The 14,717-nt window shown below is 43.4% G+C and overlaps 1 protein-coding gene across 7 annotated transcripts in view; it reads right to left on the bottom strand.

Annotated features, from left to right (window-relative positions):
* PDZD2 (PDZ domain containing 2) overlaps window positions 1-14,717 on the bottom strand; it is a 377,353-nt gene that overhangs the window by 40,960 nt on the left and 321,676 nt on the right. For all 7 annotated transcript variants that reach the window (XM_079916132.1, XM_079916129.1, XM_079916131.1 and 4 more), the window contains 4 exons: window positions 13,679-13,790; window positions 6,862-7,007; window positions 3,233-3,352; window positions 2,305-2,419 (listed from right to left, as the gene is read on the bottom strand). In XM_079916132.1, the coding sequence (XP_079772258.1) occupies window positions 2,305-2,419; window positions 3,233-3,352; window positions 6,862-7,007; window positions 13,679-13,790 (493 nt within the window). The remainder of the gene's footprint in view (window positions 1-2,304; window positions 2,420-3,232; window positions 3,353-6,861; window positions 7,008-13,678; window positions 13,791-14,717) is intronic.

Genomic DNA, 14,717 nt, shown 5'->3' with positions numbered 1-14,717 from the left:
CTTCTAAGAGATTACTGTAGACTAATATCAAATTGCTTTCTCTCTCTCTCTCTCTCTCTCGCTCTCTTTCTCTCTTCTCCCTCAAACTATCCTGGACTCATCGTCAACTCCAAGAAGGCACAGGTCATTTTTCAAGTTGTTGACAGTGTCTGCTGGGAACATAAAAGAACTTGGACATCCTGTTGATTTAACAGAGCTAGTTTCCGGTTTTGTACTCTTGTGACATGGTCTGTTTTGGGGAACAGCAGTTCATCAAAAACACTACAAAGATGTGCAAGAGAGAAGAACAGATGAACCTTGCACAGCAGTATGGTACGGAAGAGGAACTCCCTTTACTTACAACAAAGTACAAAGCAGCCTAAGAACACACGTTTTCTCCTCTCACGAACAGCCAATCCCAGGAGCACGTGGGGTGTTCCATTAAAGGAATCCTGTATATGAGTTTAAAAAGGTAGCAGTACCCCACCCATTGTTATGTGCCTTCTCTTTAATGCAATTACACAAGTTGTAAACTAAGTGAAATAATCTGTTTAAAAATCACCTGGTATAACCGATTACTCAACTAGGCGAGGTTTTTGGTTTGTTTCCAAATATTAATTAAAATATTTGGAAACATTAACATTATGTTAATTAAAAATATTAACATAATGGCTCATGCCCTTAAAAATCTTTGCAAGATTACTTAAAAGACAGATCATCCAACAGGTTGAAAATCCATTCTGATGACTTCTATTTATTGTAAGCGAATACATATGAAAAGACAGTATTTAGGAGAAGCAAGTGCTGTTAACCTCTCCTATCGATTTTTTTTTCCCCTCCACTTTGTTCCATTCTACTGGCATTGCAGGATGAATTTCAATCAAGTGAACACATGGCACATGCATTATAAAAATGCTTGGCTAAAATTTTATATTGTTGTGAAACTAGACACAAACACCACCTGGGAGTTAACCCTTCCTCTGAGCCAGAAATAAATATTCTGCCATCAAAATATTAAGCCTGGGCTTCCCTGGTGGCGCAGTGGTTAAGAATCCGCCTGCCAATGCAGGGGACACGGGTTCAATTCCTGGTCCGGGAAGATCCCGCATGCCACGCAGCAACTAAGCCCATGCGCCGCAACTACTGAGCCTGCGCTCTAGAGCCTGTGAGCCACAACTACTGAGCCCACGTGCCACAACTACTGAAGCCACATGCCTAGAGCCTGTGTTCCACAAGAGAAGCCACCACAATGAGAAGCCCACACACCCCAACAAAGAGTAGCCCCCGCTCGCTGCAAATAGAGAAAGCCCACGAGCAGCAAAAAAGACCCAATGCAGCCAAAAATAATAAATTAATTTTTAAAATATTAAGCCCGGTCACAGATTATCGTTAGCACACAGGCTTCTGGGATTGCTCTACCTACAAAAAAGGAGGCTCCAATTCACTCTTAATCAGTTTTAAGAAAATAAGCTGGTTAAACACAACATCACCTATCTTTGGACCAACTGAACTGAACAGTCACAGCATTTTTGAAGGTAACTAGAAATAGTGTGATTCAATCATTCCATGCAGGAAGTATGGAATAAGGAGGAGAAAAATCAGGACTCATGAACAAGTTCTGGGGATCTAAGGCACAGCATGGGGCCTATAGTTAACAAGACTGTTATATACTTGAAAATTGCTAAGAGAGTAGATGTTACATGTTCTCACCACACAAGCACACAAAACGTCATTATGTGAGGTGATGGAGGTGTTCACTAACCTTGTCTGGCAATCATTTTGCAATATATGTGTGTCAAATCATGTTGTACACCTTCAATACATGCAGTTATCAATTATATCTCAATAAAGCTGGGAGCAAAAAAGTGCTTGTCTAGTATGTTTACATGTGAGCAAAATGGTAGGTGCTATGGAGCGTGTAAAAGATGTTTCTGTACTCCAGCCCCGAAGCGAGAATGCACTGCAAACTCTCAGGAATTTTCAAGGCAAGGAACACAATCAAAGACCCAGGGGACAAGACAGACATTTAAAGACCCCAATAAAAATATCAAGCCACTTCTCACATAATGTCTCATTTAATCCTCACAGCAACTCCTCAAGGTACGTATTAATATCCCAAGTTTACAACAGAGGAAAGTGAAGCTCAGGTTCTATCAATTGTCCAAGGTCATGATGTAGTAAGTGCTGGATTCAGCCCAGGTCTACCTGACTACCAAGCCCACAGACTTAGCTGCTGTGCCATTTGCTTCACATCCTGCAAGGAGGCAGATTCTCCTGGAATCAAAGCTCACTGGCACTGAGGACCACCAAGAGGCCTTCTCCTACCTTCTTTAAGCCTTCCATCCTCTGCAGCTGATCCATTTGGGAAAATGGTCTTGACAAAAATCCCCATCTGTCCTCGAATGCAGTCTCGACCTCCAGCAATGCTAAAGCCAAGGCCCTACACGCAAAGGAGGTGGGGGTCCAGGTTGTCAGTGTGGTATTTAACTAAGGGCATCCTTTCCCATTGCAGTATTTCACTGAGGGCACCCTTCTCATTGTAGTATTTAACTGAGCTGTCCTTCCCACACAGGCTCAGAGTTAAGCTAACTAGCTGTACAGTCAAATCTGTGTTCCCTTCACCATTTCCCTCCGCAGATCCATTTGCATTGCGCTAGCTATGCATTACATTAAAGGGTGAAAGTTTTAGGTAAACATATGAAATTGCTAGATTTGACAATCTCTGATCTCCAAAGATGTCAACTTCACATGGATCAACTAATAGCTCACGCGAGTCATTTCACACTGTGCAGGCGCCATATTTGTTTTATTCTTTTGTTTTTGTATAATATCAAAATGGATATTTTGGTATTTGTATAATATCAAATTATTTATACTATTCCTCTTATAATAATGGCAATGCCATGAAATTCATTCCAAATGATAACTGGGATTATTCTCTGAAGCTGCAGGGTCTGACTTTCTTTCAATAGTGGTAAAAGTTGGGGCATTTACCCGATCCTTGATTGTGCCCTAGCTGCCGGGTGGTGACTCTTGAAATCATTAAGGGCAAATATGGTATGATGTCACTTGGAGGCCCACAGGAAAGGATGCCAGGGAATCCAATCCAATCCGCCCAAAGACCACTTAATCTATGCTTCTTTATACCTTTTACTTTTTATTTCATGTAAAAACAACACTAAAAAGTAACCATTTAAAACATATATGCTAACATTTACCTGGAGAGCAAAACAATGTACAGAAGGGAGCTCACCTTGCCTTTCTCTTTGTACAGGCCAATGATAGAGATGACCGACGGCCGAATGAGTCTCCAAGGAGATTCCACCTGAGTAGTACTTAGCGAGCGAGTAGACTTCTTCACGATGTGGTATTCCTAGAAGTCGGCACATGAGGTCAGAGGTAGTCTCACTCATCCTGCTGTGGTCTCTGGCATAAAAATATACTCAGATTTGGAAAACCTCAGTTGTCTTTTGTGTTAGACAGCCATTGCCCTCTGGTCCATATCTGGTCCAGTGGCTTAAATGAAGTTTATTATACAGAACATTGAAGGAACAGCCCCAACTGTGTCTGGCTGTCATGCTTTCTTCCCCCCACACAAAGAACTGCTTGGCAACCACCTGGGGCTGCTCCTTCTTGACCCTACTCCACAGATCCTACTTCTCGCTTTCTGGATTAGAGATAGGAACCGGAAACCGAGAGGCCTTGGAGATACAGAATGACCATCCTCTGGTCGGGTTCTCCCTTGGAAGTCACCCTCGCCCCACCCCAAGTTCACAATCATGGTTAGAGAGTATCTCACCATTTTAAGCTTAAGTCACTCACTCAAAACTCAGCAAGCCCTTGTTTCTTATAAAACCCAAACCGCAAACCCAGACAACTGTTATTTAGTATAAAAGATCCCGCTGAGAGACTGCAGCAGCTTTAGTTCTAATCCCTCACATTTGGAAAATAAAATACTTTCCCACAAGCCACACTTTCCCTTCCTGGCACACAGCAGCTCAAAATCTCGATCTCTTTTTCCTGTCCATCACCCACCATATCCACGTGTGTAAGCAGGGTGCACTATTTATAACAAGAGACTGAACGAATCTCTTGCTAAAGCATTGCGACAATCTAGCTCCTTGCTATTCTTTTTTTTTTTTAATTAATTATTTTTGGCTGCGTTGGGTCTTCGTTGCTGCGTGCAGGCTTTCTCTAGTTGTGGCGAGCAGGGGCTACTACTCTTCGTTGAGGTGCACAGGCTTCTCATTGCGGTGGCTTCTCTTGTTGAGGAGCACGGGCTCTATGCACGCAGGCGTCAGTAGTTGTGGCATGTGGGTTCAGTAGTTGTGGCTTGCGGGCTCTAGAGCGCAGGCTCAGTAGTTGTGGTGTACGGGCTTAGCTGCTATGTGGCACGTGGGATCTTCCCGGACCAGAGCTCGAACCCGTGTCCCCTGCATTGGCAGGCGGATTCTTAACCACTGCGCCACCAGGGAAGCCCCGCTATTCTTCTTAGAATAATAAATTGCTTAAATGACACAGATATTCTAGCATAAACAAAAAATGCTAAAAAATCATTTCATGTTTAATATGAGAAAAGAGACACTAGAAAATAGTTTATCCTTAATTAGCATATTCTACATTCAAAGTTAGAAATCAGATATCTGCTAATGATATTTTCGTATTCTTGGCAACTTAGAACAATTGTATTTTGCTGTTTTACAAAATTATCTGTCAGCCATGTTGGCCTCCCAGACTCTGATTCATTAAAAAAATGACATTGGCTTGGCCAGGTTACCACCCTTTTACTGAAACCGTCATGGGAATAGCCAGGCATAGCTCTCAAATACAGAGGTTCATGTGCAGACTCATAAGGGAACTCTTTCTCTGATCACCAACCTCCAGCAGCACCTCATTCCATCTCCCCTTTGGGAACCAGAGGCCAGCATGCTTCACTCTTCTCTTGAAGAGTTTCAGGGGTCCCACTACATTTTTAGACCTCTGTTGTCCAATATGGCAGCCACTAGCCACCCGTGGCTATCTATATTTAAATTAAGATGAATTAAAATTAAAAATACACTCCTCAGTCTCACTAGCCACTTTTCATGTGCTTAAAAGACACACATGGCTACCATATTGGGCAGTACAGACATAAAACATTTCCATCACTGCAGAAAGTTTTACTGGATAGCTCTATTCTAGACAATAGTTTTTAGTAGAGGGAGAGAAGAAAGAAAGAAAGAAAAAGAGAGAAAGAGAGAAAGAAAGAAAGAAAAGAAAGGAGGGAGGGAGGGAGGAAGAGGAAGAAAGGAAAAAAAGAAAAGAAAAGAAGGAAGGGAGGGAGGAAGGAAGGAAGGAAGGAAGGAAGGAAGGAAGGAAGGAAGGTGAATCCTGGGAGAAAAAAAAGGCAGAAAATAAGAAGAGAAGACAAGAGAAAGAACAACTTGAAGAAAAAAAAAAGTTTCTTCTTTAAAATCTTCACTAGCCTGTGCTTCCTGGTTCTTAGAAGCCTGGTTAGAAGAAATAGGTATTCCCGGGCTATAAATACAGTCAGGTTTCCTCTGCGGGTCAGTTAGGAAATCAGCACCTCAATGCTGGACATCCTTGGCCATGATGGCAGCAGATCTGCTCTCACCTTCCTCACTAACTAAAATCGTCTGAAACGCGGCTCTCCTATGACTTCTTGATCTCCCCCCGCCTCTGTTGATCCAATTGGATCATTCTGCACAGGCCACAGACTTGTCTCCAGACACGGGTCTGGAGGAGCTCTAACCAGGCCCTATGCACGTTTTTCGCTCTGCTTTTGCTCGGTGCCCCAATTCAAGTTGCCACTGGGGGGATTCAACACAAGGCAGCCTAATCAGCAGCTGCCTCGGAAACACGGGCACTTTTTAATTTTATTGGTCAGGCAGAACTCCCTGCACAGGGATTCTGGTGCATCGCCTGGAGCCAAATACTCAACCTCTTTGGGATTCAGCTGCCCTACCTATAAAAAGGTGAGACACGAAAAGCAAGGGCCCAACCCAGATGCCCTGAGCCAGGTCTTTTAGAACTCAACTATCTGAGTCTCCACGCCCTTACAGGTGTCACTACTGTCACACCCTCCTCCCTCCATCTCCACTTCACTGCAGGCCTGGGGACAAGATGCCAATGACTCCTCTTGAGCGCTCTGGCTGATGGTGTCAGGGCTCAAAGACACTCCACAAGTTCCCCAGAGACTGAGCCTGCCTCCAACTTGGTTATGAGACATCTATCCAGTTTCTACTGGGTTGAGGATGATGGAATTGAGGATGAGCCCCTGAGCAGGGCTGTGGAGCCCCGAGCTCTGGCGGGGATGGGCCCTGGAATATCAACATCCCCACCTTCCTCACCCCTCTTGGCAGCCTCTTCTGACCTTGGCTGTTTGAGCCATGACTCTATAACAGGTAGGATCCCAGGCACAGCACAGGCACACCCAACCGCCTCCGTCCCTCACACATCCCCACACCCACCCACCCACCAGGCTATGCTGACACATGACACACCCACTAAACAAGAGATGGTGGTTCTTACCACAGACCATGACGCGCCATTGTCTCCTGGCAGCTGAAAGCAGCTCTCGTTTCCAAAACACACAGTAGAAAGAGGATCAAGGTTTTTTTCCTTCTCTTTTATTTTCAAATATTAGGCTGACTACTTCCTTCTAGCCTCCCTGGATAGATCTCACTGACTATGCTATATCTCTAGTCCTGAATACTCCTGTCCCTCATAGACGGACAGGTCTTCAGAGCACGGAAACTCCTGCTGGTCTCGGAGAGAATAAAAGAAAACCTGGAGACCCAGGGCTGGAAACATGCTCTTCCATCCCTAACCAAGTAACTGTGACTGGATAAGAAAGCCAGGGGCTCCACGGTGCTGCGCTACCTGTGCTGTGCCCGTCGAGTCCAGGAGCTGGGGGAGAGAGTGCTTCCGGCCATCTCGGGAGACCTCCAACATCCTGGCCCGGGGGTCCCCATTTCTCAGCATCAGCTCATTATATTCTTCAACAGACTCTAGACGGTGCACACCCCCTTGAAAAAACAGAGGGGAAACATGACTCGATACAGAATGAAGAGAATCTTAAGAGCATGCATAGGTATCAACTTGTCGATCTCCACCCACATTCATGGTGGCTCAGACGGCCTGGTGTCGAATACTTCAGTACTTTCAAAGCGCCCAGCTCACTGTACTCAACCATGAAGCCCTGCATAAGCTTGGTGCGTGCTGAGGCCATAATGCCAGGCTCGGAAGAAAGTGCTCGTTTTGGAAGTGAACAGCTTCAAAAAGGGCAATGTATATGTTTCATCCAAGTAAGATGTAGCTGTGGTTGATAAGGCAATAAACAATAGTGAGAATGCTATCAGTAGACGACTTCTTAGTGCTGGAGGCATATCACTTTGTGGTTGGTATAGTTCCATGGTTGGGGGATGCCTTTTTCCATGTACAGCAATGACTATTGAAACAAACTTTTAGTTAAAGTGTAACAACTTACAGAAACGGGCAGAAATCATTAAGTGTACGTACAGTTCCATGAAATTTCACAAAATGAATACGCCAATAACCAACATCCAGACTAAGACATAGAATATTACCAGATCCCCAAGTCCCCTTTTGTGCCACTAACCCCCTCACCCAAGCGTAACCATTATCCCAGCTTCTAACACCACAGATCACTTTTGCCTATTTTCAAACTTGATATAAATGAACACATACAATATGTGTGTTTTGGTATCGGGCTCCTCGTTCATGTTGCTACATTCCAATGGTTTGTTCATCTCCTTTCTGCATACTATTTCATCGTATAAACACAGCACAATTTATTTATCCATTCTATTGCTGATGGACATTTGATGTGTTTCCAGTTTCAGATCCCAAATAAGGGTCAGCAAACGTTTTCCGTAAAGGCCAGATAGTAAATGTTTTAGGCTTTACAAGTCACAAATGCTCTCAGTCACACATTCTTTAAAATTTTTTTTTACAATGCATTAAGAACGTAGAAAGCGTTTCTATCTGTGGGCCATACAAATACAGCTGTGGGCAGAAGCTTGCTGACCCCGATCTAGAATATACTGTTACTGGACGTTCTGTGACGTATCTGTTGGATGTACCTAGGAGAGGCATGGCTGGGTTACAGGTACATGTTCCCCTTCACCACGCAGGATCACCAGGGTGTGTGAGTGCTTGCTATTCCACTTCCTTGTCACACTTAGCAGTGTCAGTCTTTCTAATTTTAGCCACTCTGCTGGATATATAATGGTATTTCCCTGTGGTTCATAATTTACATTTCACTGAGGGCTAGTGAGATTGAGCTTCTTTTCAAGTATTCATTGGCTGTTTTTCTTTTTTAAGGTTGTAAAGAGGCTGTTCAAGTCTTTTGCTCATTCCTTTCTTCTTCTTTTTACTTTTTTAATTGGACTACTAGAAAATTTTATTATTTTTTTTCTTTGCTCATTCTTTTATTGGATTTTTCTCTGTTGGTTTACAGGAGTTTTATTTTCTTTATTGTTAATATATTTTAGATATGAGTCCTTTGTGGAATCTATGTATTGCAAATATCTTCTCCATGTCTGTGACTTGACTTTTCACTCTCTCAATGGTATTTTTTATTTTTAGATGTTGGGGGTAGGAGTTTATTAATTAATTTATTTATTGTTTTTGCTGTGCTGGGTCTTCGTTTCTGTGCGAGGGCTTTCTCTAGTTGTGGCAAGCGGGGGCTACTCTTCATCGTGGTGCACGGGCCTCTCACTATCGCGACCTCTCTTGTTGTGGAGCACAAGCTCCAGACGCACAGGTTCAGCAGTTGTGGCTCACGGGCCTAGTTGCTCCGTGGCATGTGGGATACTCCCGGACTGGGGCACGAACCCGTGTCCCCTGCATCGGCAGGCGGACTCTCAACCACTGCGCCACCAGGGAAGCCCCTATAGTAATGATTTTTAAAGACATCTTTATCATACTTAGTTTATATTATATACTATTTTAAAGTAAGATAGTTTAAGGGACTTTAATCATTTTAAAATTTTTTATTTTTTATTGAAGTATAGTTGATGTATAATATAAATTACACATGTACAATATAGTGAATCAGTTTTTAAAGGTTATATTCCATTCATAGTTATTATAAAATATTGGCTATATTCCCTGTGTTGTACAATATATCCTTGTAGCTTATTTTATACCTAATAGTTTGTACCTCTTAATCCCCTACCCCTATGGCCCCTCCCCCGCTTCCCTCTCCCCAGTGGTAACAACTAGTTTGTTCTCTGTAACTGTGAGTCTGCTTCTTTTTTTGTTATATGCACTAGTTGGTCGTATTTTTTAGCTTCTACATATAAGTGGTATCATACAGTATTTCTCTTTCTCTGTCTGATTTCTTTCAGTTAGCATAATACCCTCCAAGTTCATCCATGTTGCTGCAAATGCCATTATTTAGTTCTTTTTTATGGCTGAGTAATATTCCATTGTATATATACACACATCTTCCTTATCCATTCATCTGCTGATGAACATTCAAGTTGCTTCCATATCTTGCAATTGTAAATAATGCTGTTGTGAACACGGGTGCGTGTATCTTTTTGGATTAGTGTATTAGGTTTTTTTTAATATATATACCCAGGAGTGGAATTGATTGGTCATATGGTAGTTCTATTTTTAGTCTTTTGAGAAACCGCCATACTGTTTTCCATTGTGGCTACACCAGTTTACATTCCCACCAACAGTGTATGAGGGTTTAAGGAACTTTAATTTAATTTAATTTTATTTATTTATTTTTTTGTGGTACGCGGGCCTCTCACTGTTGTGGCCTCTCCCATTGCGGAGCACAGGCTCCGGACGTGCGGGCTCAGCGGCCGTGGCTCACGGGCCCAGCCGCTCCGCAGCATGTGGGATCTTCCTGGACCGGGGCACGAACCCACGTCCCCTGCATCGGCAGGCGGAATCTCAACCACTGCGCCACCAGGGAAGCCCGGGACTTTAATTTTAAATGATGGATCCATTACACTGAATGTAGCTATAATCATATTATGATGTTTATTATATACTATATATATGTGGAGAGCCATGTGTATATATGTGTTTGTGTATATAACTATATATACATATAGATTCTTTGAAATATCAAATTCTCCTAGACTATGTAATATTTTCATTTGATGCCTTAAAATTTCAATTTATCTAAAAATTTCTCAGGAAGTTTTTCATGGAATAAAACAAGATGATTCTGTCCTCTTTTAAAAATATATACTATATTGATGCGTTTTTAATAGTGATGAAAAGTTAGAACAGGGCTGATACAGTTATATTATAATGGACATTTCTAAAAGCCTGGTTTTTCAAAAGCTACATATTAACTTTGTGATTCGAATTTCAGGTTTTCAAACACCTGAAATTCCTTTGCAATCAAAAGAAAAATTTTCATTTTCACAAACCTAAGGCATTAACATGGATAAATCAAAAATACCAAAGTTAAAAGGGACCCTGCTGGCAAAAAAAGGAGGTATGAAGTAAAGAAAACTCTGGTTAGAATATCAGGAAAAATGTTCCATAAAATCGCTTTAGTCATTTTGGAGCCAGACTGGCCCAAATCTTAGTGGAAATGGCTGGAAACTCTTTACAGAACCTCCTTAATAATTCATGACCAGGTTAATCTATCTTGGCATGCTTACTCATCTGAAGAAGATTTATTAGAAGAAAATTCCTTTTGAGCTGACAGGGAAGCACTTGCCATTGATAGAAGAGAAACCACATACGGTAGTGTCTGTAGATAATATACTGATATGTGAATACCAGAGTGACTCGCTTAAGAAAATATGAAATAAATATCCAGGTTTACAGGACACAGAAATTAGGAGGTGATCACATTAAAATCTCCTGCATTCAAATGTCTTTAGACTGAACATATTTCAAAGCACTGAATGGAGAACCAATTCCTTAAGCCTCTTTAAGGTGCCTCCAAACTACTTTTCCAGTCTTAGCTCCCACTATCCTGCTACATGAATTCACTGCTCTAGCCTGATGATCCTCAAAGGAGAGGATTTGTCCTCTACCCACATCCTTACCCAAACTGGGAAGCATATAACTATCACTTGAAGTTTTACCCAATTTTGCCCACACCATCACCTCCCATGCCAAGAATCTCCTTCCCCCAAATCTCTCTGCTGGACTGAATCGTCGTTACTGTTGGATTATTGGATCTTTCAGATAGCTGAGGCAGAAAAACAGTTGCCAAAAACTTCTCTAACCAATTCTTTTCCCCATCGTCCCTAAGTATTTCTCACGCATTTTGCCCCAAGTCTAGACCCCGGGTTTCCTCCTCCTGTGTTCTACCAAGCCCCGCCAATGTACTGGCCATCCTTTATCTTGCTTCCTCTGGTGCCTCCCCCAGTATCACAACTCAGAGACATTTCAGTCTTCATACCTCTTGTTCGTGCCTTATCATGACCTGCAAGTTCTTGAGAATCTTCCTATCTGAACCCATTCAAGCATCTTCCCCTCGAGAGGGAGCGAGAACGATGATAATGATAATGAAGATGACAATGATGAACGTGATATTGATGACGACGGTCATAACAATGGCAGCTACCATGTGGTGAGGACCTATTGCTGCCACAGTTGGGAGCTGCGGTACCATATACATTCGCCCAACTGGATCTCTCAACAAGGCCCAGCATTTAGAAGGCATTCACATTGATTTGCAATTATAACCCTCATCTTACAGGTGAAAAATTTGAGACCCAAAGAAGTTAAGTCACCTGTCCCAGGTCACACAGCCAGTAATGGCAGAGCTGAGAATTGCACACAGTTCTTCCTGACTTTGTGCATGTGCTTCTTCTACTATATTTCCTTGTTATGGCCTTGGATGTCTAGGAAAAACACAGGAAGAGAGGGTGGCACCCATTTGTGGCAAAGAGTAGCCAGTTCTGGATTTACGACTCAGCTGAATGTCCTGCACATTCTAAATTAATAGTACGAACATGGAGAATCATAGATCTGGAAGGTCGTCAGCTAGGATCCCCTCCCCACATCTGTATCCGTAAAGCCCCAGACTGGGGAATGGGATTCTCTCCAAGTTCCTCAGGAAGCCAAGGGGGTGGGTAGGAAGAACTCTGTCTGGAAGACAGACTGAATGAGTGACCTTTGGGATCCCCTTACCTTCTCTGGACACATCCATAAAATGAGGAATGTGACTGCACTGGTTTCAAAGGTCCCTGTATTTCCCCAGAGCTCTATGACCCTCCCCTGGGAACTGTTTATAAGGTGCTGATCAGACAGCTGACCTAAAACCTCCTTCCCCACCGCAAACACACATAGGGTTTAGATGTATTTCTCTCAGTTGTTCCTCGGGGCTGAAGGGGAGCTGGTCGTTCTCCGCATGTGAGGACCATCTTTCCCTCTAGTCTTATCAGACTCTGGTCATCACATTGCTTTTTGTCGCAAACCCATATCCTAACACTCAGTGAGATAGACACTACCTAATTATTCTGAGTTACAAATACAAAGCAATTCATTTTGTCATTGAGTTTTTTTTTTTTTTTTAAATGGATGTATTTTATGGTCCTAAACCTGCCACCTTACCTGAGAATAGTAGGGGGCAGGCAATGTGGGTTGGAGATGCTCTTGGTTGGCAGCCAGAGACGGCAGGAAGATGAAACTGACATACTGGGGGATGGCCATACACCATGCTTTGTCCTAGGTGCTTTTATGTGTTTTTTGTTTGTTTCAACCTTTCAAAGTCAGGATGATCATCTCCTTTTTTAGGCGAGGGAGTGGAGGTTCAGGGAGGTTAAATAACCAGGCCGAGGTCATAAGGTAACTCAAGAGCTGAGGGGTAAACTTGATTGCACCAAGCTTCCAAATGCCTGCTTTTCCTGCTAGACCAGATGTCTTTCACAGCTGGGTAGCCAGGGGTGATTTCTCCGTGAGACCAGCAGACACATTGCTGAGGGCCCATGCCACTTCTAGGGGCCCGCAAAAATGTTTTGATTTCTTTTAAATTCAGGAGAAAAAAAATGAACATAATAGTAATTAATAGATGATAATGAATCCAGCTTGTATCTTTATACCAGCGCAGCCATGAAATATAATTTGCGGGTTTTTTCCCTCTTTTTTCTATAGAAAGAGCCTGTAAAGGCTAAAGTGCCTCAGACCCACAGAAGTCCCCACACACAGCCTCTGACTTTCTCTCTCAGGGCCTAGGCCAGCTGCCAAGATGTGCCCAGGAAATGGCAAATCTATTTGTTACAAAAACTACACCTCCATCCCATTTCCCCCCTCCCCCTACCCCATTTAGTTGAGATGCAGATTTGTTACTAAATAAATAGCTCTTTGCCCCAGGTTCCCATGGACCAGGGGTTTGAGGAAGAGGTATGTTTGCTGGAAAGATAGGCCATCAGGAGTATTCCACAGTGAAAGGGTCACCTTAAGTCCTGTTGAAGTAAGTGAACCAAACACTACAGGAAATTGATGTTTAAGCAGAGGCAAACAGAGATGTTGACATTCATTTCATTATGACTCAAATAAAAATACTGACGTGGGCAGCCAGGTTGAAGGTGGCTGTTATGCCCGGGGCACACACCATCAAAAGGAAAAAGAATTTGGAGGTTTTAAGGAAAAAAAGAGCTCATCCTGCAAATGACTTTATCTTCCCGAGCTCCTGAGGCTGGAAGCTCCATTTCAGGCGGGTGTATCAGGCAAAGAGTCCACATACCTGAAAGACGACTCTTGAGTTTCATTTTACTGCTTCCTTGTTTTGGACTTTCCAAGGACCCCTTGGATTCCTCGGGGCCGCATGCATCTTGGGAGTCCTCTGTCCCAGGCATCTGAAATGCAGAAAGCACAGAGCTGATGGGAGAGGCTAGTCTGCGGCCACTTCTGCCATCTCCTCTGAGACATTATCTCAGGCTCAAGCAGCAGCAATACAGGTGTCACATGAGAAAAAAGGTTCACAGGATCAAAGCACAGCCCTTCAGATAACCTGGAACCACACAGCCTCACACTGACAAGTTCCTCCTCGGCACGCATCTCAACGCACAGCATAGAATCAGGGAGGGTTCAAACTGGAAAGGGTCCACGGGGCCATTTTGTTTCTTGAGAAAGCGTGTTGATCAAGGTCACCCAGGTGGTCACAAAGCCACAAGTAGACTGCAGGTCTCCTGACTGGTGGGCCAGTGCTTTTCCCTACAGTACAAACTACAACAATGATTAAACCAGAAATTTTAAATTCAATTCTAAAATTCTTAAAATACAGTAAAGCCTTGATTTTGTGGCAGCCAAATAACTACACCCTGGGTCAACCAGATATTCCATGTGTTACACTCCCATTAAAAGGAAACAACAGGGCTTCTCTGGTGGCGCAGTGGTTGAGAGTCTGCCTGCCGATGCAGGGGACACGGGTTCGTGCCCCGGTCCAGGAAGATCCCACATGCCGCGAAGCGGCTGGGCCCGTAAGCCATGGCTGCTGAGCCTGCGCGTCCGGAGCCTGTGCTCCGCAACGGGAGAGGCCACAACAGTGAGAGGCCCACGTACCGCAAAGAAAAAAAAAAAAAAAGAAACAACAACTCCAAAATGGAGTTGCTTGTGCTAAGCCCCACCAAGACTTCATACCTAAAGGAACTGCAGTTCCAGCCTCTCCCAGGAGTAGAATTTAAACCAGTCAGCCAGTAATCTCCTGGTCAGTGAGGTAATCTGCCTGAAACCCCGTTTTTCTTTGAGGGACGGTAACCTTGCCTGAAAGAATCCAGCCCTGT

This window comes from Stenella coeruleoalba, assembly GCF_951394435.1.
Source record: "Stenella coeruleoalba genome assembly, chromosome: 3".
NCBI classification, from domain to species: domain Eukaryota; kingdom Metazoa; phylum Chordata; class Mammalia; order Artiodactyla; family Delphinidae; genus Stenella; species Stenella coeruleoalba.
The sequence above is the reverse complement of the archived record's forward strand: the minus strand, read 5'-3'. Positions and strand labels throughout refer to the sequence as shown.